Below are 20,482 nucleotides of genomic sequence, written 5' to 3' on the forward strand. Positions count from 1 at the left end.
ATTCGTTTTCGGCAGAGGTCTGACTCCTCTTGCAGGGGGGCCAGTGCCTGTTGAGAGACTGCCCCAGCCAGCAGTGAATAAGCTTCCCAGCCTCCCCAGCTTTGCCGGGAATCAAGGGCCTTCCTTCTTGGGCTGGCACCCATGCTTGGGCTGAGGCCAGGAGGTTCAGGAGGTTCAGGTTGGGGTCCTCCAAGCCTGGCTGGCTGCCGAATGAAACTGAAACTCCAATCCTGGTACTCCTCACCGTGGCTCTCACTGCCCCTCCCCTGCCCCCCAGTACGGCCTTGCTTGGGCCAGGGCAGCAGGCTGCAGGACATCCCCCTGGCTTCTGGAGCCTGGCCACACACTGGCTTCTTGGTGGGGGATGAGCCTGAGGTTTGGAGGTAGAGGAGGGGACTTGACCAGCCCAGTCCCATCCACCGACCCCAGGGCCAGAGCCTGTCCTGCGAGGCAGGCCTGGGGATCATGTGCGCTGTATCTAAAGGAGTGGGAAAAAAGGTGTGGGCCAGGCACCCAGCAAGACCAGAGACACCAGGAGAGCCTGAGGGCAGCCCCAGGCCCCAGGGAGGCCATCAGCCCATCAGGTTTGTCCCCTCCTGCGGATTCAGAGCACTCAGGAGGAAGAAGACATGGAGGGGTGCTATCTGCCCTAGCAGAGGTACCATCCATTTCACCAGACCATCAAAGCATCCATGGAAACTGAGGGAGGGTCCAGAACCCTGGCCCTGGAGGCAGAGGACCCACCACTCAGCAGAACCTGAGGACCTGCCCAGCTCCTGATCTAGGGTCAGTTTACAAAGGGATAAACTGAGGCAGCCAGCGGCCACCCAGGTAGATGGCCATCTCTGCCTCCAAATCAGCGCTCCTCCCGCTGCCCCACACTGCCCCCTGGCGGCCCTGTAGATTTCCCAGTCCAGCTGCCCAGACCAAGCCTTCAGTGGCCCCTTTGCTTCAGGTCCTACACCCTGGCCAGGCTTAGGGCAAAGGTCCCAGATGGAGAAGCAGGACCCGCCCTCGGGAGTCCCCCGAGTCACAGCGACCCTGCCCCGGCCCTTTCTTGGGCCCCACTCTTCTTGGCTCTTCCGTTCAATTCACAAAATGGTTTTTCAAAGCCTATTCTCCGTGTGACCTTGGGCAAGTCACTCCCGTCTCTGAGCCTTCACTCATCTTCCAAAGGGGCTAAGAACCCCCACGTTGCCCCCTGCCAGGGCTGTTGTTGTGGAGGGATCTCCGCAGGCCCCAAAACGCTGGGAGGCAAGGGTGCCTTCTGTCAGGGGGTTCCTGTGGGCTGCTCTCCCCACGTTTCTGGCCAGGACACAGCAGAACTCTGTCCAGGGATGAGGGGAAGAATTCTAGGAAATCCTATTTGAGCTTAGTAAAGGGAACAGCTTTCTAGTAACTGTAGCTTGTGAAGGAAATTAGCTTGCTCCAAACCACTAATAATAGGAGAAATGTAAATTAAAATAACTCTGAGGTTTGACTCCATACCCAGCAAACTGGCAACGAAGACAAATCATGGGGGTAGTCAGTGTTGGAGGAGCTCTGGAAAAACAGGAACACTGGTGCATTGTTGGTGGAGCTGTGAATTGGTGCAGCCATTGTGGAAGGCAGTTTAGAATTACGTGAAGAAAGTGGCCCAAATAGCTATACCCTTTGACCAAGGGAGAGAGCCATTGCTGGATGTAGACTCCCACGATAAGTGATAAAAAGAAAGGCCCCGCTGTGCACTGAAATCTTTATAGTAATACCTCTCATGGAAGCAAAGACCCCAGTAGATGCCCATCGATCTGGGGATGGCTGAACGAGTCCGTGAATGTGACAGAGTTGAACGGAGGTGTAAGAGCTGATGAACCTAGTGAGCCTGGGATGAAGGGAGCGGCCCTCGAACAGTCAGCCTGGCCTCCCCTCCGTGGTCGCCATCCCCCAGGGTCTCCCCATTAGAGGGCAAGGCTGGTTCTGCCTTTCTGATCTCCAGTGCTTTGCCTAGCGCTGGAAAGAAAGCTTCCTGATCAGAAGTGGGCTGGGTGGCCTTGGGAACCAGGGAGTGTCTCATCACTGGAGGCCTGACTGAAGCAGCCGCTGAGAATGATGGCGCGTTCCCCATTTTTGTGGTTGTTGCTTAGTCATTTTCGTCCTGTCTGACTCTTCATGGCCCTATTGTGGGTTTTCTGGGCAAAGGTACCAGAGGGGTTTGCCATTTTCTTCTCCAGCTCATTTGACAAATGAGGAAACTGAGGCACACAGGGTGAAGTGACTTAGCCAGGGTAGCACAGCCAACAAGTGTCTGAGGCTGCATTTGAACTCAGGCTGATGAGCCTTCCTGACTCCAAGCCTGGCGCTCTGTGCACTGCATCCTCCAGCTGCCCCATATGCCCCATTTAACTCCAGGCGGGCCCCACCTTCTCTGGGAGGAGAAGGAAGCTGACTCCCTTCCAGGCCTGAGGTTCTGCAACTTTGGTCAATGTTCCCTTGCCTGCAGGGGAAGGTCACCAGTCATGGTATTTCTCAAGTGCATTTGGGGGGTCAGTAGGCACTGCCCCATCCCTGGACTGACGGATAATCCATGAGTCTGGGAGTACGTCACTCCGTTGACTTGGGTCCCCTCTTCAAACTTGCTGCCAAGAGGATTCCTGGCTTCAGCCAGATGACCACCCTGGGGCCTGGGACATCGGTGAGGTCAGCAATCCTGTGGCAAGAGCATGGATTGGGAGGCAGAGGCCTGGGTTCAAATCCCAGTTCAAATAAATGCTGTGGGATTGATTTCTGTTTTCTGGCTGTGTGACCTTGAACTGTTCTGGTTTTCAGCTCCCCCTCCGTAAGATGGGGGGCAGTCAGTGACGGCCAGGGGCCTTTCCAGCTGTAGAGCGAAAGCCATGACCCAGCCATCAGTGAGCATTTATTAAGCACCTAGCAGGCCCAGGGCTCAGCTCTGGGGACACAAGGAAAAAGCCAGGCTGACCCTTGCCCTCAAGGGGCTTCCATTCTAAGTGGGGAGGTAGCATGAGTGTACCAGATACAGAGAGAAGGCAGGCTCTGGCAGCCAGGTCAGGGAACCCCGAGATCCTCGAGCGTCCCATGGGTAGCCAAGGACACACCGGGGTTGGAGGGTGCTGTCCAGTGGCCGAGGATCAGCCCCCACCCTGGGCCTGGCTCGGGGCTGCTCCCCTGCCCTCCACTGCCCCCGGCTCCTGGCGCCCCTCCGGCTGCCCACCCGCCCTCTCTCCTGGCGGCGTCTAGCAGCGGTCTCCTCACCACTGTAATTTGGTAAACAGGAGCTTAGCTTCATTAAAGCCTCCCTGAACTGAAATGCTCCCAGGCCCTTCCTCTCCCTGTCTGATACCCATCCCCAAAAATGTAAATTACAAGGTGGCTGCTGGCTAATGGTGGGCTTGGAGGAGCTCGGAGACGGCTCCCTGTGCGCCGGGCACACCTAGCACTGGGGGTGCACGGTGTCAGGAACGGGCTGGGGGTGGCCCGTTGACCTCAGCCAGGAGGGCCCTGGCTTCTGAGTCAGAGAACTCTGGTTCCCCTCCCACCCTCCATCCTTGCCAGCCTGTGGCCCTGAACAAATCCCTGTCCACCGACCCCCCGGCATTGGTCTGAAGCCCCTCGTGTGTCCTGAGTGTGTGCCAGGCTCCTGCCGACAGGGCTGTTTGGGCTTCAGCGTCCCATCGAGAAAAGGGGGTCCTGCCTTCCCAGGCATGCTGTGAGAATCGAGCGAGAATGGCGCTTTCTGGCTGTGTCTCTTATGGAACCTGCCAGAGCCGTGAGGAGTCAGTGGAGGGAAACTGAGGCAGGGCTGATTGGGGGAACAGGTGCCCCACCTCCCTCCTTCCAGAACATCTTGCTTCCTCCTTGGACCTGAGCATCTGACACCCAGAAGGGGCTGCAAGGACTATCCAGTCCAACCAGTGGACTCCTGATGCGGCCCTCCCAGCCCATGCCCAGGCTGCTGTCCCTCCATGGGTGCTGGATGCCACCCATCCACCTCATCTTTCTCTCTCTCTGACAAGTGAAGAGGATTTGTTGTTGTTTACTGGAACAGGATTGTTCTTGTCTAGGGGAGAACCCCTGGCTTCCCCTGGGGCCACACCTGACCAGGCTGATCCTAGTCATTAGGCCTGCAGTGTAGACATCCCCTGCTCTCAAGCCCCTCCCAGCTCTGCCATTCCCTATTCTAAGGGCCCTCCCAGCTCTAACATCCCCTGTTCTCAGGCCCATCCTAACTCTAACTTTCCATGACTAATTTAAATCTCTGGGGCTTCTGGTTCTGCTTTTTCCACAGCCCCACATCGGCAGGCTGGGAATTCCTCACGGACCCTCTGGAGAAAAGGTGGCTGTGGTGTCTGTGGATGACTGTGATACAGCCGTGGCCGTGCGCTTTGGGGGCCTCTTGGCCAACTACAGCTGTGCTGCCCAGGGCACCCAGACAGGATCCAAGAAGTAAGTGTTCCCTCGGGCCCTTGGGATGGAGGCAGCCATCAGGGGGCTTTTCCTCTGCCAGCGCCCAGGCTGGAGGGATGGGGATGGGCAGAGGGGCCCTTGGCTGGGACCAGCTCCTGAAAACCAGCTGTCAAAATGGGCAGAACCCAGCAGGAAAAGCCCTCCACCAATATTCTCTGGGATGTTGCTTTACTAGCATTAATATTCATATATTAATCAACAGAGTTAGAACAGCCTGTTGGCCCAGGCTTAGCCTCTCTAAGCGCTCACATTTCCAGGGGAAGGAGGTGCGCTGTGGCTGCCTTTGGAGTCACAGGGCCTGGATGACCTTGGCACGTCCTTTACAAAGTTCTCTGTGCCTCAGATGAGGGGCATGGACTCAGTGTCCCTTCCCACTCTCTGTCTGATCCTGAAGCCGAGAGCATGGCAGGATTTGCCAGGGAGGAAAAGGCTGCAGCGATCCTGACCCCCCTTTACTGGGGCCTCAGCCTAGGTCAGCTTCCCTGCCCCTCCAGCCTCCAAGCAGGCAGGACGTCTGGAGGATGATGCCCACCTAAGCCGAGGGCTTGGGCCTCTGGGGGGCTTCCCCTGCATCAGGCAGCTGCAAGGTGGGAGATAGGCTGGTGCCCTCCTCTGGCCTGGCGGCAGAAGGTGCCGCCACCCAGGTGCCCAACCCCCCTGGTTGTATCCAGGATTGAAGCTCAAAGTGGGGGTCATAGAGCATGGCCACCTCGTTCAGAAGTTGGGGGGGCAGCACTTGGCGCCCAAAGGCCGGGTGCTAACGTACCGTAGACCACAGACTTCTCTAAAACATAAGGGCTGTCTGAGGGGACCTCTGAGCCCCCAGTCCCTCTAGCGCTAAAGCCTATGGGACCAAAAGGCAATGTTAGCTTCCATTTTTAAGTCTTATGACGACAGATCATAAATTAAAATACAGTCAAACACTTATTGGGCACTTAGAGGTATGCTCAGCTCTAGAGACCCAGAGATAGAAACCACAGCATGGCCCCTCCTCAAGGCACTTACCGTCCATCTGTCCTCTGTGGGACACACCCGGGATGGAGAAATGCACATAGATATGGGAGAGAAACCTGACAGGAGCAGCCAGTATCCAGGGGAGGCAGACCCTGAGTGAACTGGAATGATGTTTATTAAGCGCCTGCGGGTTCTAGGCACTGAATACTTTAGGGTACATAGCTTCTCACTGGGTATTTGAAGGAAGCCAAGGAGGTAGAGAGACAGATGAGGGGGGAAGGCATTTTTAGGAGGGATAGCCTGGGCAAATGTCTGGAGGTGGGAGATGAGATGTTGAGTTCTGGGCAGAACAACTGCCTAAGACAGCGTGGAATGCACAGTGCCTTACAAACGGTGATAGCGTTGGAAAGAAAGGGAAGGGCCTGATCATGTGGGTTATTTTAACTCTAATGATTAATACATGAACGTTAATGCTAGTGATGGCAACAGCCAGAATATTGGAGGGCTTCTCTGGCTGGGTTCTGCCCATTTTGACGGCTGGTTTTCGGTGCCCATCTTCTCCACAAAAGGTGTTGGAGTGAGGGAGTGGTGTTCTCCCATGACCCCAGCAGGGCCAATGTTGTACAAATGCTTGCCTTTGCTTCTCTAGGTCCTTGGACCTGACGGGCCCCCTCCTTCTCGGGGGCGTCCCCAACCTGCCCGAGGACTTCCCAGTGCACAACAGGCAGTTCATCGGATGTATGAGGAACCTCTCCATCGACAACCAGGCCATCGACATGGAGAGCTTCATCGCCAACAACGGCACCAGAGCGGGTACTCGCACTCTCTCTCTTGGCCGAGGGGGCCCTAGGGCACAGGCGGCCCAGACTGAAAATGGGTACGCAGCTATGGCCGGGGTACGCTGAGGAAGCCACCCTCCAACATGGCAGCCTTCACTGCACTACGCTGAACGGAGCATGCCCTGCTTTGTTCTGTCTCCCCACCCATTGGGACCTCCAGAGAGAGGGGGCTGGTGTATAGTAGGCAGCACACTCCCAGAGGTCTTCCCCTACCCCCAGGCAGAGCTTTTTCTTAGGGTGGTGTGATGGAGCCAGGATGGTGATGGAGCCATCATGAAGTATAGTGGGAAAAGCTTTGGTGCGTGGACCCAGGTTCAAATCCTGCCACTTAGGGCAAGCCACTTCTCGCCGAGTCTTAATTTCCTTATCTATAAAATGAAGGCTGGACTCAGTGGCCCCTGAGGTCGGTCTGGCTTTGATCCTGTGGCTGGAAAGCCAAAGTTGGAGTCAGAAGCCCTGGGTGCGAGTGTCAGCCTGGTGCTTCCTAGCCACATGACCCTGGGCAGCTCACTTTCTGTGACTGAGCCTTGGTCACCTGTCCAGTGGGCTCAATCATACTTGCTTTTCCCTCCATGCTAGCACATGGCAAAGGAGGCATTCGTTAAACCACAAAGTGTCAGAGGGAGTGGTCGTGACAACTGCTCCCCAGGGAGGATTTTTCCCTTTGCCGTCAGCCCTGTCATCTGGAGCGTGTCCCTGGGAGAGGAGTGGGCCTCCGGGGGTCACCCAGGCAGAACGTGGTCCAGGGAGGTCTGGAGCTCAGGACTGCCTGACTCAAAGGCGTTGCCCCCTCCCCCCTGCTCTGCTGTGTCTGGGAAGCTCCTGGTGACCCTGAAGGTTCCAGGCCAGTCTTGGCCAGGATGACGCCCCCCAGGGCCGGGCAGGGAAGCCGTAACATGTTCAGTTTTCACTCATATTCTTGGAGGGGCCAGGGATTGGTTCAGCTGGGCCCACTTCTCTCTGGTCACGGTCCCAGGATTTGCCAATAACTGGGTTTGGAGTTAAGAGTAAACGCCACATAGGCAGATGACCCTGGAAATAGAATTCAGAAGACCTGGGTTCCAGTCCCATGCTGGGACCCTGCTGCTGGTGTGGCCTCATATTGCTCATCTGGCCAGTGGAGTGATGGTCACCTGGGCCGCTGCAGCCACCCAGGCTGGCAGGGAGGACAGGAGAGAGCATGCCCGTGGCGGGGACTAGATGAGAGGGCATCTGTCCTGGCCCCATGGTGCAGGAATAAAAGCGTGCCCGTCCTTGGCAGGTTGTGCGGCGCAGGAGAACCACTGTGACAAGATCTGGTGCCAGAACGGTGGGACGTGTGTGAACAAATGGAATACCTACATCTGTGACTGTCCCCTGCGGTATGGGGGCAGGAACTGTGAGCAGGGTAAGGCCTAGGCCTGGGGCAATGGGGAGGGATGCTGGGACTGGGAGGAGCTGATGGGTCTGGTGTTGTTCTGAGGTCTTAGACTAAGGATGTCAGAGCTAGGGCATAGAACAGGGGGTGTCAGGGCTGGGAGGGCCTGAGAACAGGGGATATCAGAGCTGGGAGGGGCCTTAGAACAGGGGATGTTAGAACTGGGAGGGACCTTAGAACAAGGGATGTCAGAGCTGGTGGGGACTTAGAACAAGGGATGTCAGGACTAGTGGGGACTTAGGAGAAGAGAACAGAGAATGTCACAGGTGGCACAGGCTTATTTAATTCAGTCTCCTCCCCTTAGTGATGAGCCAAGTGAGGCTCCGCCGCACTCTGGGACATCCCGCATTGGTGCCAGATGAGGGAGTCCCTACCCCTCTGAAGCCTGTCCCTTATTCCTCTGGACACTGTTCTGACTTGGCCTTGAGTGGCCAAGACAGATCTATTGTCTCTATCATGAGTGATTTTCAAAATGATAATAGAAGTAATTTCATCCCCAGATGAGACAAACCCACCCCCCTTCTGCCCACTCCCATTCTCCCGCAGGGGAGCCGTGTCTGGCCCAACTGTCCCTCAGGTCCATCTTCACCACCACATTTCACTCGCTGGTCAGTGGTGCCTCCTCACAGTGACCCCTTGTAGACGCCCTAGCTGGCATCTCTGCTGACGCCTCCCCAGCACAGACGGTGGCACTGTGTGTGGTGCAGGGGGAAGCCTGCTGGCTTGGCGGGTATAGGACCCGGTTTCCTTCCCCGTTACAACACCATACGTTATCTCATTTGGACCTGTCTCCAGCCCTGTGACATGAGATGTTCCTGCCCCCACTTCCCAGATGAATGAACTGAAGCTCCCCAAGGGCCCGTGACCTGCCCAGAACCACATGGCTGACCCGTGTCTGAGGCAGGATTCAGACCCTGGCCGCCGTCCTCCCAGGCTGGCGCTCTCCCAGCTCTCTCTCATTCCCCCTCCATTCTCATGACTATGCTCTGGGGGCCAGGGCCGGGAAAACCCTTGGTTTTCCCCATTTTAACAGTCAGGTGATAGGCTCCAGGAGGGCCAGGGGAGCCCCAGGTCTCAGGGCGGTCAGTGGCTGGAGGCCTTCTCTTGCCCGGCCCCGCTGGGAACATCATGGGGCTGGTGGGCTGTTCTGCCAAGGAAAATGAAGGCTGTTTGTGGTCCACCCCAGCAAGAAATCACAGTGAAGGGCCAGTGGGACTCGGCTTCCCTCTAGAGGAAGCCGGCCTGGACGTTTGGTGGATGGCCGCTGTGACCCGGGGGGCTGCTTTTCCTTTGGTCTCTGGGGCTGGGGAGGAGAGGAGGCCCGGACAGCTGGTGTGTCACTGGCCTGGAGTGTCACCTGGATTCCTGTGGGTCAGAACCTTCTTGGGCCACTCTTCCAGTGATAAATTTGACTTTCTCTCATTGTCCTCAAAATAGAGTAATCCTGTAATTCTAACTAGAATAGAAAAGGCAGCCTGCGATGGTGGATAGGATGGCCAGAGAGGAGAGGGAGGCCTAGGCTTCCACCATGGCCTTGTGGAGCGGCTTTCCTGCCCACCCCCCACCCACCTGGCTGCAGCTTCCTCCAGCCTCTGAGGCCCCTGGTCTAGACTCCTGTGATCTTCCCAAGATCCCACCAGGAACTGAGAATGTGTAGCTGGAGGAGGGAAGAGTGAGGGGTCCCCAGACAGATGGCCCGTAGGAGGAGAGATCACCTCCCTCTGCTTGGCCCCCCAGAACCAGGACTGCTGGGGGAGGGGGAGGTGCTGAGAGGTATTGTCAGGCTGGCAGTCAGAGCTGTCCCAAAGGGGCACAGGTTGCTTCAGAAGGTAGTGAGTTCCCTGTGAATAGAGGTATTCGGTCACAGGGTATATGTGGGTGATGGGGCTTCTGTTCAGATGTATGTTGGACTGTGAGATAGCCCAAGCTTCCAGGATCGTGGGAGTGGGGCCAGCCAGACTTGTCTCTGTCACACTTTCTGTCAGCTGGGAACAGGATGAGAGAGGTCGGCTGCAGAGCCCTGGGCTCCCTGCCAGATCTGGCATCCGAGGCCTTATGGGAGACCTGGCCGGCATTCCTGTGGATGCTCTGCTCTCTAGGGTGGCCCTGGACATCCCAGGATAGTGACCCCCCCACCCCTCTTGTCTCTGTACCCTCCACAGCCATGCCGCACCCCCAACGCTTCAGTGGTGAGAGCCTCGTGTTCTGGGGGGATCTGGACATCACTATCTCAGTGCCCTGGTACCTGGGCCTCATGTTCCGGACCCGGAAAGAGAGCGGGACTCTTTTGGAGGCCAACGCGGGGTCATCATCGAAAATCAGCCTCCAGGTGAGAGGGGGGCAATTTCTGAAGCCCCAGTGGCCGCTGGGAGCGAGGGTGCTGGAGTCTTAGCCTCCCAGGTGCAGAGCCCCCACCTCTGGCCCTTGGTCCCCCCAGTGAAAGGCTTGGCTGGGGGCTGCTGAAAGGCCCTGGTCCCCTGGTAGGGGAACCAACCTGCTGTGGCTGGGGCAGGGAGGGTCTCTCCCCCTACCCAGTCTTCTTTCTCCGTGACGCCTGACACTGAAGTCAGAGGATGGGCTGTGAGTTCCCCCAGCCGTGGGGGAGTCACGAGCTCTGGGATAGCTCAGCCCAGGTGTTTTGGAAACTGTGGCTCTATTTCTGTCAGTTTGTGAATCTCTGCCGTTTCCTGAACAGCCTGAGCACAGAAGGAAGTTGACTCCACCCTCAGCTGGGGAGAAAAATATATACTCAGGTCAAAAAGATAGATGCCAGGCAGTTAAATCGACTCAGCCTGTGCTCCGGCCTCCTCTCACTCACATGTGAAATGCATAAATGATGGAGGTTGTGATGTCCTGGACGCGGGAGCTGCAGAACCTGAGTCAAGAAGTCCTGTGTTCCAGGCCTATCTCTGACTCACGCACCCTGGCTGTGCACCCCTCCCCAGTACTGCGGGTCCCGACCAACGCAAACAAGCAAACAAAACCCCAGCTTACATTTCCCGGCATCTTTCCTCATCACAGCTTTGTGAGGCAGGGAAGGAGGAGATTATTAGCCCATTTTAAGGATGGGATAAGTAGGGCAGATAAATGGGCAGCTGTGTTGTTCAGTGGATAGAGTTTTGGGCCTGGAGTCAGGAAGACTCATCTTCCTAAATTCAAACGCAGCCTCAGATACTTCCTGGCTGTGACCCCAGGCAAGTCACTTTTCCCGTTTGCCTCAGTTTACTTATCTGTAAGATGGCAAACCACTGCAGTATCTCTGCCAAGAAAGCTCCAAATGGGGTCACAAGAAGTCAGACACGACTGAAAACAACTGAACAGAAAGTAGGTTTCAGAAAGGTCATAGGGTTTTAGCTTTAATCCTGCAAGACACCTTAGATATCATTGAGACCATTAACCAGAAGGAGGCCCGCAGTGACCCAGCCCTCGGGGCCCAGGTCCACAGTCAGACCTTCTGAGCAAGCTGATCCTGGCTGTACCTGATGTTCAGGGCTCCATCACGCCAGGGTAGACGGGAATGCAGCTTGCTTATGTTCCCAAGACTGGGTACCAACCGAGACAGGATCAGCCCCAAAGACAGGACTCTTTAACCCCAGGGCCTTTCCCTGCCAGAAGTACTAAGGAGAGCCCTGGCCCTGGGAGATTCCAGGCAGGAGCCCTCAGGAACAATGCCCAGCTAAGGGCCAGTCTGGGCTTTGTGGCCTCCTAGCACCTGGAGGCCATCTGATGTGGCCCAGTGGCCTTCTCACTGGGAGAGGCCAGGACTTCCCTCACCAGAACCCAGGCCTGCCCCTCCTCCTGCCCTAGCTCCCCTCCTAAACTCGTCCCCGGCGTTCTGAAGCCTCCCTCCAGTCCCCAGGTAGGATGAATTACCCGGTAGAGGAGTCCCAGTTCCCTTCTCTGACAGGCACAGACTCTCCCCTGGGGCCAGGTTTCTTGGCTTTTTTCTCCTTCCTGGGCTTGTCCCACAGTGGGGTAGGACCCCCCCGCCCCCCGGCCTGATGCTGACCAGAAGCCATTGGTTTCTAAGCCATTTCTGCTTTGGGTCGGAACCTTTCTTGTATGCTCAGGGCCTTGGATGTGAAGCCTGAATCGATCATCACCTAACAGGGTTTATGAGAGGCCTAATGTGTGCCCAGCACTAGGCTAGGTCCTGGGGAACAGAGACACAAATGCAGCAGCCTCTCTCCTCGAGGAGGGGAGACAGCACGTGCCTCTGCCTGTATACGCAGGAGAATAAAACATACGTCCAAGCCGGTGAGGGAGGGAGGGAGGGCAGTAGCAACCAGGGATCAGGAAAGACCTGAGTTACCATCCTGCCTCTGCTAACTGTGTGGCTTTGGACCAGTCACTTCTCATCAGGCCTCGGTTTCCAAACCTGTAAGAATAAGCACAATAACAGACCCTTATACGTGATATAAAGTCTGTGGCTTGCAAAGCCCTTGATATAGATTATCCAGTTTCCTCAGGAGTAATGCTCAGAGACGCCCCCTAGGATGACCCAGCTAAGGGTTCAAGCCCAGGCCTTCCTGATGCTTCTTCTAACACTGCCTTCACCCGTGGTTTGGAGGCAGTGGTCTTGTAGGCTCCCTCTGAGGCCATGACTCTGGTCTTGGGGGGAGGTAAGGAAGTGGATGTGGCACATACACCTGGCTCAGGTTTGGACAGCATCTGGGCCATGAAGCTCTGAGCTGCCCACCTGGCTGCTGAGGCCGTTCCCTGGAAAGGGGGCTCCCAGGCCCACCCTCCAGAGGGTTTGGGGACAAAAGCTCCCTGTGAGCCCTCAGGTGCCCCAGAAAGGGGACCCGCCTGGGTCTGATGAACCAGAATATGATCCATTGTGGTTCCAGCAAGTTCAGGGCCCTGCCTCCCTCGAGGGACCACCCCTTGCCCCCTCCCTGCTGCTCTATGAGGTCAGAAGCACAAATACCTTATCCCCACTTTGCACTCAGGGAAACTGAGCCTAGGAGAGGGGGAATGACTTGCCCAAGGTCACCCAAGCAGGACAGGCTGAGCTGCCCCGGCCACCATGAGATACTGTGAGCATTCCCTCTGTGACCAGGGGTGACCCTCCCGCTTCCTCCACAACAGATCCTGAATAGCCACGTAGACTTTGCCGTTTTCCACGGACCCTCGGAGGTGGCCTCTATGAGGCTGGGCAGGTCCCGTGTGAGTGATGGCAAGTGGCACCACCTGCTCATTGAGCTGAAGAGTGACAAGGATGGCAAGGACATCAGATACCTGGCCGTCATGACCCTGGACTACGGCCTGGATCAGGTGGGTTCTGTAGGGCAAGGTGCCTGGGCCAGGGGCTCAGGGTCTCTCTGCTTCTCCTCCCAGTTCTCATTCATGTCACCAAATATTTGTTTGGGTCACTCCAATGGGCCAAGGTGCCAGTGTGCCAGGAGTGGAGGCTTTAATTAGGAATCCTTGGAGCCTTAGAGCCTTGGCTGTTGTCCAGCCACGGTGGAGGTTCCTGTCTCAGGCCTAAATGTAGGAGTGGGCATTGTCCCCCTGGAGGCATCTCCAACCCTGGTCCCCTTTGCCTTCTCTTCCCAATAGAACACAGTGCAAATTGGCAACCAGCTTCCTGGCTTAAAGATGAGGAGCATCCTGGTGGGTGGCCTCTCCGAAGACCAGGTCACAGTCCAACAGGGCTTCTCCGGCTGCATGCAGGTACGGCCCCACTCCTTGCCACCCCGAGGGAGCTGCCCCCCCCCAAGGAGTCGGCCCCCCCAGGAGGGAGCTGACCCACCCAATGGGAGCTGCCCCCACCTCAGGGAGCACCCCCACCTCCAGGGAGCTGCCCAGGGTCACTTGCCCAGGTGCCCCCCAGCCCTGCCCCCATCCAGAAGGGCCCTTTCTTTCTCACATTATTCATTTTTGGTTTTAGCCTCACCTTCATTTCCAGACCATGTGAGACACCTTGTCAAGCGCCTTGACAGCCTTAGATAAATGCTAGTTTTCATTATTATTAAGATTTCATTCCGGGGCAGCTAGGAGGCACAGTGAGTCGCACCAGCCCTGAAATCAGGAGGACTTGAGTTCAAATCCGGCTTCAGACACTTGACACACTTACAAGCTGTGTGACCTTGGGCAAGTCACTTTACCCCACTTTGCCCTGCCTTCCCTCCTCCAAAAAAAAAAAAAGATTTCATTCCCCCCTTTCAGAAACAAAGAACAAAAAACAAAGCAGAAAAGAGAAATAAAACAAGAAATAAAGGATTTGCCCAGCCTCATCCAGTGTAGCATTCCACACCCATAGTCCTCCACCTCTGCTGAGGAGGAGGAGGGTCCGTTCTCTGGGCTTGGCCAGGGCCGAGCTCCCCCATCTTGATTCCACAGCATTACCTTGTTTTGTGATGGTTACCGTCGTGCGTTTTGATTTCACTTTGCATCAGTTCACAGAAGTCCTATCATGACTCTCTGAATCCTTCAAAATCCTCCACATCCTCACAATGGAGTGTCAGACCTGGAGCCAAAGCCTTCTGGCTTCACGTCCAGTGCCCACCCTGGCACACCATTTCCCTTTCCCTGAGGCCTCCTTCTGTGGCTGAGGACCCCGGCCTCTCCCACAGCCCCACCCTGCCCATCCCCCATCACTGGGGGCCTCCCAGCACCAAGGAGGTGCAGGCAGGGACTGGCCCAATTTCCCCCATGGTGGAGCTGAGCCAGCTGCTCTTACCACAGGGAGTGAGGATGGGGGAGACATCCACGAACATCATGACCCTGAACATGAAGGATGCTCTGAAGGTCAGGGTGAAGGAGGGCTGTGCCCTGGACAACCCATGCGCCTCCAGCCCGTGTCCTGAGCACAGCCACTGCACGGACAACTGGGACAGCTACTCGTGCATCTGTGACCCAGGTAAGAGCCGCGGGGCAGGGCTGGTGGGGAGGCACTGGCCCAGCTGAGAAGGGGCAGGGCCAAGAGGCTGGCCTCCCTCTCCCAGGCCACATCCTGCTCCCCTGCCCTCCCCATCCTGAGGTGCCCAGGGAGCTATGTCATGTGGGGTTGTTGGGGGCAGGGAACTGGGTGTGAGAGTGTAGGGGTGTGTGTGTGTGTGTGTGTGTGTGTGTGTGTGTGTGTCCCCTCACATCCCAGAGTCCCCACCATGAGCAGTCAGTGGCTGCCTCAGCCCTGAGGAAGGGTGCGGAAGGTCCATGAGGGGTCAGACACGGAGCCCTCCATCGGGCAGCGGCTGATGGAATGGTCTTCCTTGCCCCCTAGGCTACTTTGGAAGAGACTGTGTGGATGTGTGTAACCTGAACCCCTGTGAACACATCTCAACTTGCGTCCGAAAACCCAGCTCCGCACACGGCTACACATGTGAATGTGGACAGAGCTACTATGGACAGTACTGTGAAAACAAGTGAGGCCATTTCTTTACTGCCTGGGAGGGAGGCTGCACCCCAATAAGCATCCCTGTTTGAACCTGCAGGAAAGTTGTCACAGAACAGGGAAGGTCAGGCTGGGAGGGAACCTAGAACAGGGAAGGTCAAAGCTGAGAAGGAACCTAGAACAAGGAAAGTCAGGCTAGGAGGGGCCTGAGAACAAGGGATGTCAAAGCTGGGAGGGGCCAGAGAACAAGGAAGATCTCCCGGAAGTCCAGAGCAAATGTAGGTGTCCAGTGATTGCCCTTGGGTAGTGACCTGGCCTGTGCAGTAACATTACTGAAAATGTGGAGGCGGGGTGCATGCCACCCACTGTCTACAAGTTGCCCCAGCTTCTGGGGGGGATATCTTCTTGCGGGTTGGGCAGTGGGTTGTTGGGGGGGGCTGCTGACAAAAGGCTCAGTCTGCACCCTTCATTTCCAAACAGAATCCATCTCCCATGTCCTAAAGGCTGGTGGGGGAACCCTGTGTGTGGCCCCTGTCACTGTGAGGTCAGCAAAGGCTTTGACCCAGACTGCAACAAGACCAATGGAGAGTGTCAATGCAAGGTAAGTCGAGGCAGGCTGGTAGTGAGCCCCTGTGGCCTCCTGGTGGCCCGTTTCCAGCTGGGTCCCCAGATATCACACCACTTCTCCCCTGATTCCCACCCCGATGGTTTCCTGTGGAAAAGGTATATGAAGAGAAGCTGTGGATGAGCTAAGGACAGTCAGGGCAGTTGGGGCCAGAGGATGGAGGGCCCTGAGGGCTAGGGATAGGTGTATATAGGGTGCAGTTTAGGATCGATCTGACCAGGAGCTCCAGGAGGGCTGGGCCTGGCCGAGGTCTCACTGTGTGTCTTCCCTGTCCTGAGGACAGGATGCTCTGCACACAGTAGGGGCTTAATAAATGCTTGCTGAGTTGAACTTGAACCATATCTTTTTGGTCTCTTTCCCCTCCTCCCCTCTCCCTTTCTCTGTTGTCTCCTTCCTTCTTTCTTTCTCTCCTGCCGCCCCACCCCGCACCCCATCTCCTTTTCTCTCTACTCTCCCCTCCTTTTCTCTCCCTCCTTCCTTTCTTCTGATCTCCTCCCCTCTCTCTCCTCCCCTCTCTCTTTCTGTCTCCCTCCCTCCTTTCTTCTGATCTCCCTCCCCTCTCTCTCCTCCCCTCTCTCTTTCTGTCTCCCTCCCTCCTTTCTTCTGATCTCCCTCCTCTCTCTCTCCCTCTCTCCTTTCTTCTGATCTCCCTCCCCTCTCTCTCCTCTCCTCTCTCTTTCTGTCTCCCTCCCTCCTTTCTTCTGATCTCCCTCCCCTCTCTCCCCTCCTCTCTCTCTCCACTCCTCCAGGAGAACTACTACAAGCCTCAGAACCAGGAGACGTGCTACCCGTGTGACTGCTTCCCCTACGGCTCCCACACGCGCACCTGTGACATGGAGACAGGCCAATGTGCCTGCAAATCGGGGGTGATTGGGCGCCAGTGTAACCGCTGTGATAATCCCTTTGCTGAAGTGACCACTCAGGGCTGTGAAGGTGGGTGCCGCCCCTCCTGGGGCCTCTGACCAGTGCAGCCACGGGCAGAGTGGGAAGTCTGAAAATACCCAGTGGAACTGTGTTCCCCAAATGCACCCACTTTTAGGGTATTCAAGGACTTTGCTTCATCAGGATCATAAGCTTATCAGCTCTTAGATCTGGGAGGGACTTCAGACCATCCAGCCAAATGTCCTTGTTATACAGAGGGGGGACACTGAGTCCTGGGGAGAGAAAGGGATGCCAAAGATCACCTGGTCAGAGGGGCCGAAGGAGGCTTCAACCCTGGGCCTCTGATTCCCAAGCGAGCCTCTCCCCACCCCCACTTTGTTCCTCTCCCTCCCCTCTCTTGGTGACTGCCCCATCTGCAGGAAGGGTCTGAAATATGGGCTTCTGGTTTGGCTCCCGCTGGGATCTCTGCCCCGAGGGCGAGAGGAGAATGGTTTATAAAATGCCCTGTAAAGTTTCTCTCCTAACCCCCTCCCCGTGCAGCCAGTGCCTTCCAATGCCACGCCCCAATCCAGCAGAAGCCCAGTGTCCGCCGAGCCTCGGTCCTAGAGCTGAGCTAGAGGGACGTTAGGGGCCATCCGGCCCCACCCCCGGCTCTGCTCATGGGGAAACCAAGGCCCATGCTGAATATGGCTGACGTTTCACAGAATACTTGCGCTGCTCAGAGATCGAAGAGGCCTCAAGAGAGCGGGATTCTCATTTCAGACACAATATTCCCATGTGTTTGTTGTTTTTTTTTTTTTTTCTGGTGTGCCCCAGTGATCTACAGTGGCTGTCCCCGTGCATTTGAAGCTGGCATCTGGTGGCCACAGACCAAGTTTGGGCAGCCAGCGGCTGTGCCCTGCCCCAAGGGATCTGTGGGTAAGTGTGAGCGTGGAGTGGTGTCAGCCTGCATGGTTATTGGAGTGAGAGAGCAAGCCAGCAGGCAGACCAGAGGCCGATTAGGATGGCCAAACACCCCTGAGCAAGGGCCAACCCTGGTGAATCCTGGGCACAATCCTTCAGGGAGACGCCGAGGCCTTTAGCATAGGAGATGCCCAGTGATGCCTCCCACCCCTCGGCACCTGTAGGGCCTACCAGGTGTCTCTCATGTCTGCCCCAGGAGCGAGGGACACCCCACTGAGACCTAGAGAGCAGGGGGCAGGGTGGGCCAGCGGTCACACAGACGGTCAGTAGCAAGCCCAGGCCAGCTGCCCCGAGCTCCACAGCTGCCTTCTCTGCTTGCTCACTGCCCACACAACAGTAAGAGATTTCTACCAGCCAGGTGGTCTCTCAGGGTATAGAAGATTCCTCATGAGGCTGCCTGGATCTTTTCCTCCTCTTCGTGGGCCAGCTAGCCAAGTGCCTTGCACAAAAAACAGTGATAGCTCATTGGATGGAAGGACGGATGAGTGAATGAATGATTGAACAAATGAATGAGTGGGCGGGTGAGTGAATGCATGAGCAAATGAATAAGTGAGTGAATGAATGAATGAATGAAATGAATGAATGAATGAACAAGAGTGAGTGAATGAACCAAATGAATGAGTGAGTGAATGAACAAATGATTGAATGAATGAATGAGAATCTGCTCCCTCTTCCACTTGTGGTGTCCTTGACTTAGTACAAGCTGAGTGTGAGCTTCTTCAGGGCAGGGGCTGTTTAGTTTTCTGCCGTTGTATCCCAGGGCTTGGCACATAGTAGGGGCTTAATAAATATGTGTTGAAGCATTCATTAATTGCCTTGTCAGCTCTATCCCCCCCATCATGTTTTGTGTCCCTCTTTGTGTCTCCACTCACACGGTCACCGAATTCAGGCCCCCATCACTTTTCCTCTGGACTATCACAATGACCTTCTAATCAGTCTCTTCCTCAGGTCTCTCCCCTCTCTAGAGGTCTGACCGTGTCACACCCCTGCTCACAAAGCTTCACTGACTCCCTGTTACCTCCAGAATCAAACACATTTGCCCTTTAAAGCCCTTCTCAACCTACCTCCAACTTACCTTTCCAGAAGGATCTCAGATTATTCCCTCTCATTGTGTTCCAGCCACTTGCTATTCCATTTCCCACCTCCCTGCTTTTGCCTAGGTGGTCCCCCATGCCTAAAATGCTTTGCTCCTTCCATCCTCTCTTGGAATCCCCAGGTGTCTCCAAGGCTGCATTCAGCCGCCACCTCAGATCTCCCAGTTGTTAGCTGTTCCTCCCACTTCTGAGATGTCTTTGTATTTATTCCAAGTTCTTTTTGCTGTGTTTCCTTGTGTGTGGATGGGCTTTTTGAACTCCTGGAGGGCAGGGATGCTCCAGCCCTGGGCCAGTGCGCAGGAGGCACGTGGCTGTTGGGTGGGTCAGTCGCAGGCTCTCAAACGCTGTTCTGCTTTGACTCCCCAGGAAATGCCATCCGCCACTGCAGCAGCGAGAAGGGCTGGCTGCCCCCAGAGCTCTTCAACTGTACCACGTCCGCCTTCCTGGGACTCAAAGCCATGGTAAGAGGGCGGCTTCCCCTCCGCTTAGGGGGGGAACCAGTCAGTGGGCCAAGAATCTGGGGTCAGAGGTTTTGTGTAGCGGATGACCCGCCCAATGTAGAGGGGAAGGCTCAGGGTGGTGCTCTGAACTGGGGCGCCCCCGCTGAAGATGCCGCATCCATTGACAGACGCCAAGCCCTCTGCGCTTCAGCTGTTGGGCTGCAGGTTACTGTGGGTGCTGTGTCTTCTCCCTGCTGGCCCCGCTCTGCCCCTCTTGCCATGGCAGCCCAGGTCCCGGGCTCCCGGCAGTGGGGCTGGGTTTGAATCCCCGCTGGCCTGGGTGCCCTTGGGGGAGGTTATGCTCTGACAAGGACCTCGTGGAGGCATCTGAGGGGAGTGCCAGTGCAGGATGGACACCGATGCCCAGGGTTCCCCACATTTGTGAATGGGTTCTGGAATTCACTTGGGGTTTACTTTGGGCACCTGCTGAGCTCCGTTGCAGTAGGGAGGTGATGAGGGTTCTGGAAGGCCGTGCCATGGGAGGCTAAGCTCTGGCAGGTCCCCCTGCCCCAGCAGGAGAGTGAGTACGGTCTATGGATGGACCCTGGCTGTGTTGTCCAAGACCAGCCTGGTTAAGAGGAAGGAGGCACGTTTGCCAAGGTCCTCAAGGAGGCACACTCATGAAAAACCACAGCGATGTGCCTTGGTGCTTGGCCCCTAGTCCGTGCTTTGTAAATGTTCGTGATTGATTGATTGGTACTAAGGCATGGAGCGCCTCCAGGATGTGGATGGTTGGGGGCGCGCACTGGGTCAATCGTGGTGCTTTTAAGTGGTTACGTATGAAAAACCCGTTAGCTCAGATCGGCTTCTTTAAAACGTTCATTTTCCTATCTTCCTGTTTCAGAACGAAAAGCTCCATCGCAACGAGACCAGGATCGAAGGGGACAAATCAATCCATATCGTGCGCATGCTGGAGAATGCCACCAAGTCTGCGGCCATCCTGTATGGGAACGACGTGCGCACCGCCTACCAGATCATGATCCGGGTGCTTCGGCACGAGAGCCAGCAGCAAGGCTTCGACCTGGCGGCCACCAGAGACGTGGAGTTCAACGAGGTGGGGAGGCTTGCCCTCGTGGAGCTTACAGTCCAGTAGGGAGCTGCGTGGGGGGAGGCTTCGGCCCCAACTGTGTGGACAGTCTCTCCACCAGGGCAGATGGCAGCCCACTACCACCTTCTCCTTCCACTCTGTTCTTGGCTGTCTCTTTTGCTAATCCACAGATGTCCCTGGGTTTGTTCGTCGGGTAATAATAATGCTGCCCCCCATTTCTGGGGGTGCGGAAGGTCACGGAGCGCTGTCCTACTGGCAGCCCTCGGAGGCAGAGTGAAGCTCAGTGAGAGCCGTACAGATGAGGTGGGAGCTGCTGCCCACGCGGCTTTGGGCTTGGCCTCCACATTCTCCCGGCCC

The 20,482-nt window shown here is 56.3% G+C and overlaps 1 protein-coding gene across 1 annotated transcript in view; it reads left to right on the forward strand.

Moving 5' to 3' along the window:
* CELSR1 (cadherin EGF LAG seven-pass G-type receptor 1) overlaps nt 1-20,482 on the forward strand; it is a 139,369-nt gene that overhangs the window by 108,923 nt on the left and 9,964 nt on the right. The window contains exons 6-18 of the mRNA XM_036760838.1: nt 4,286-4,443; nt 6,068-6,231; nt 7,519-7,644; nt 9,837-10,003; nt 12,766-12,951; nt 13,237-13,350; nt 14,365-14,539; nt 14,903-15,044; nt 15,494-15,614; nt 16,388-16,571; nt 17,337-17,438; nt 18,944-19,038; nt 19,922-20,131. Coding sequence (XP_036616733.1) covers nt 4,286-4,443; nt 6,068-6,231; nt 7,519-7,644; nt 9,837-10,003; nt 12,766-12,951; nt 13,237-13,350; nt 14,365-14,539; nt 14,903-15,044; nt 15,494-15,614; nt 16,388-16,571; nt 17,337-17,438; nt 18,944-19,038; nt 19,922-20,131 — 1,944 coding nt within the window. The remainder of the gene's footprint in view (nt 1-4,285; nt 4,444-6,067; nt 6,232-7,518; nt 7,645-9,836; nt 10,004-12,765; nt 12,952-13,236; nt 13,351-14,364; nt 14,540-14,902; nt 15,045-15,493; nt 15,615-16,387; nt 16,572-17,336; nt 17,439-18,943; nt 19,039-19,921; nt 20,132-20,482) is intronic.

The sequence above is a fragment of the Trichosurus vulpecula genome, chromosome 5 (assembly GCF_011100635.1).
Source record: "Trichosurus vulpecula isolate mTriVul1 chromosome 5, mTriVul1.pri, whole genome shotgun sequence".
Taxonomy (NCBI): Eukaryota; Metazoa; Chordata; class Mammalia; order Diprotodontia; family Phalangeridae; genus Trichosurus; species Trichosurus vulpecula.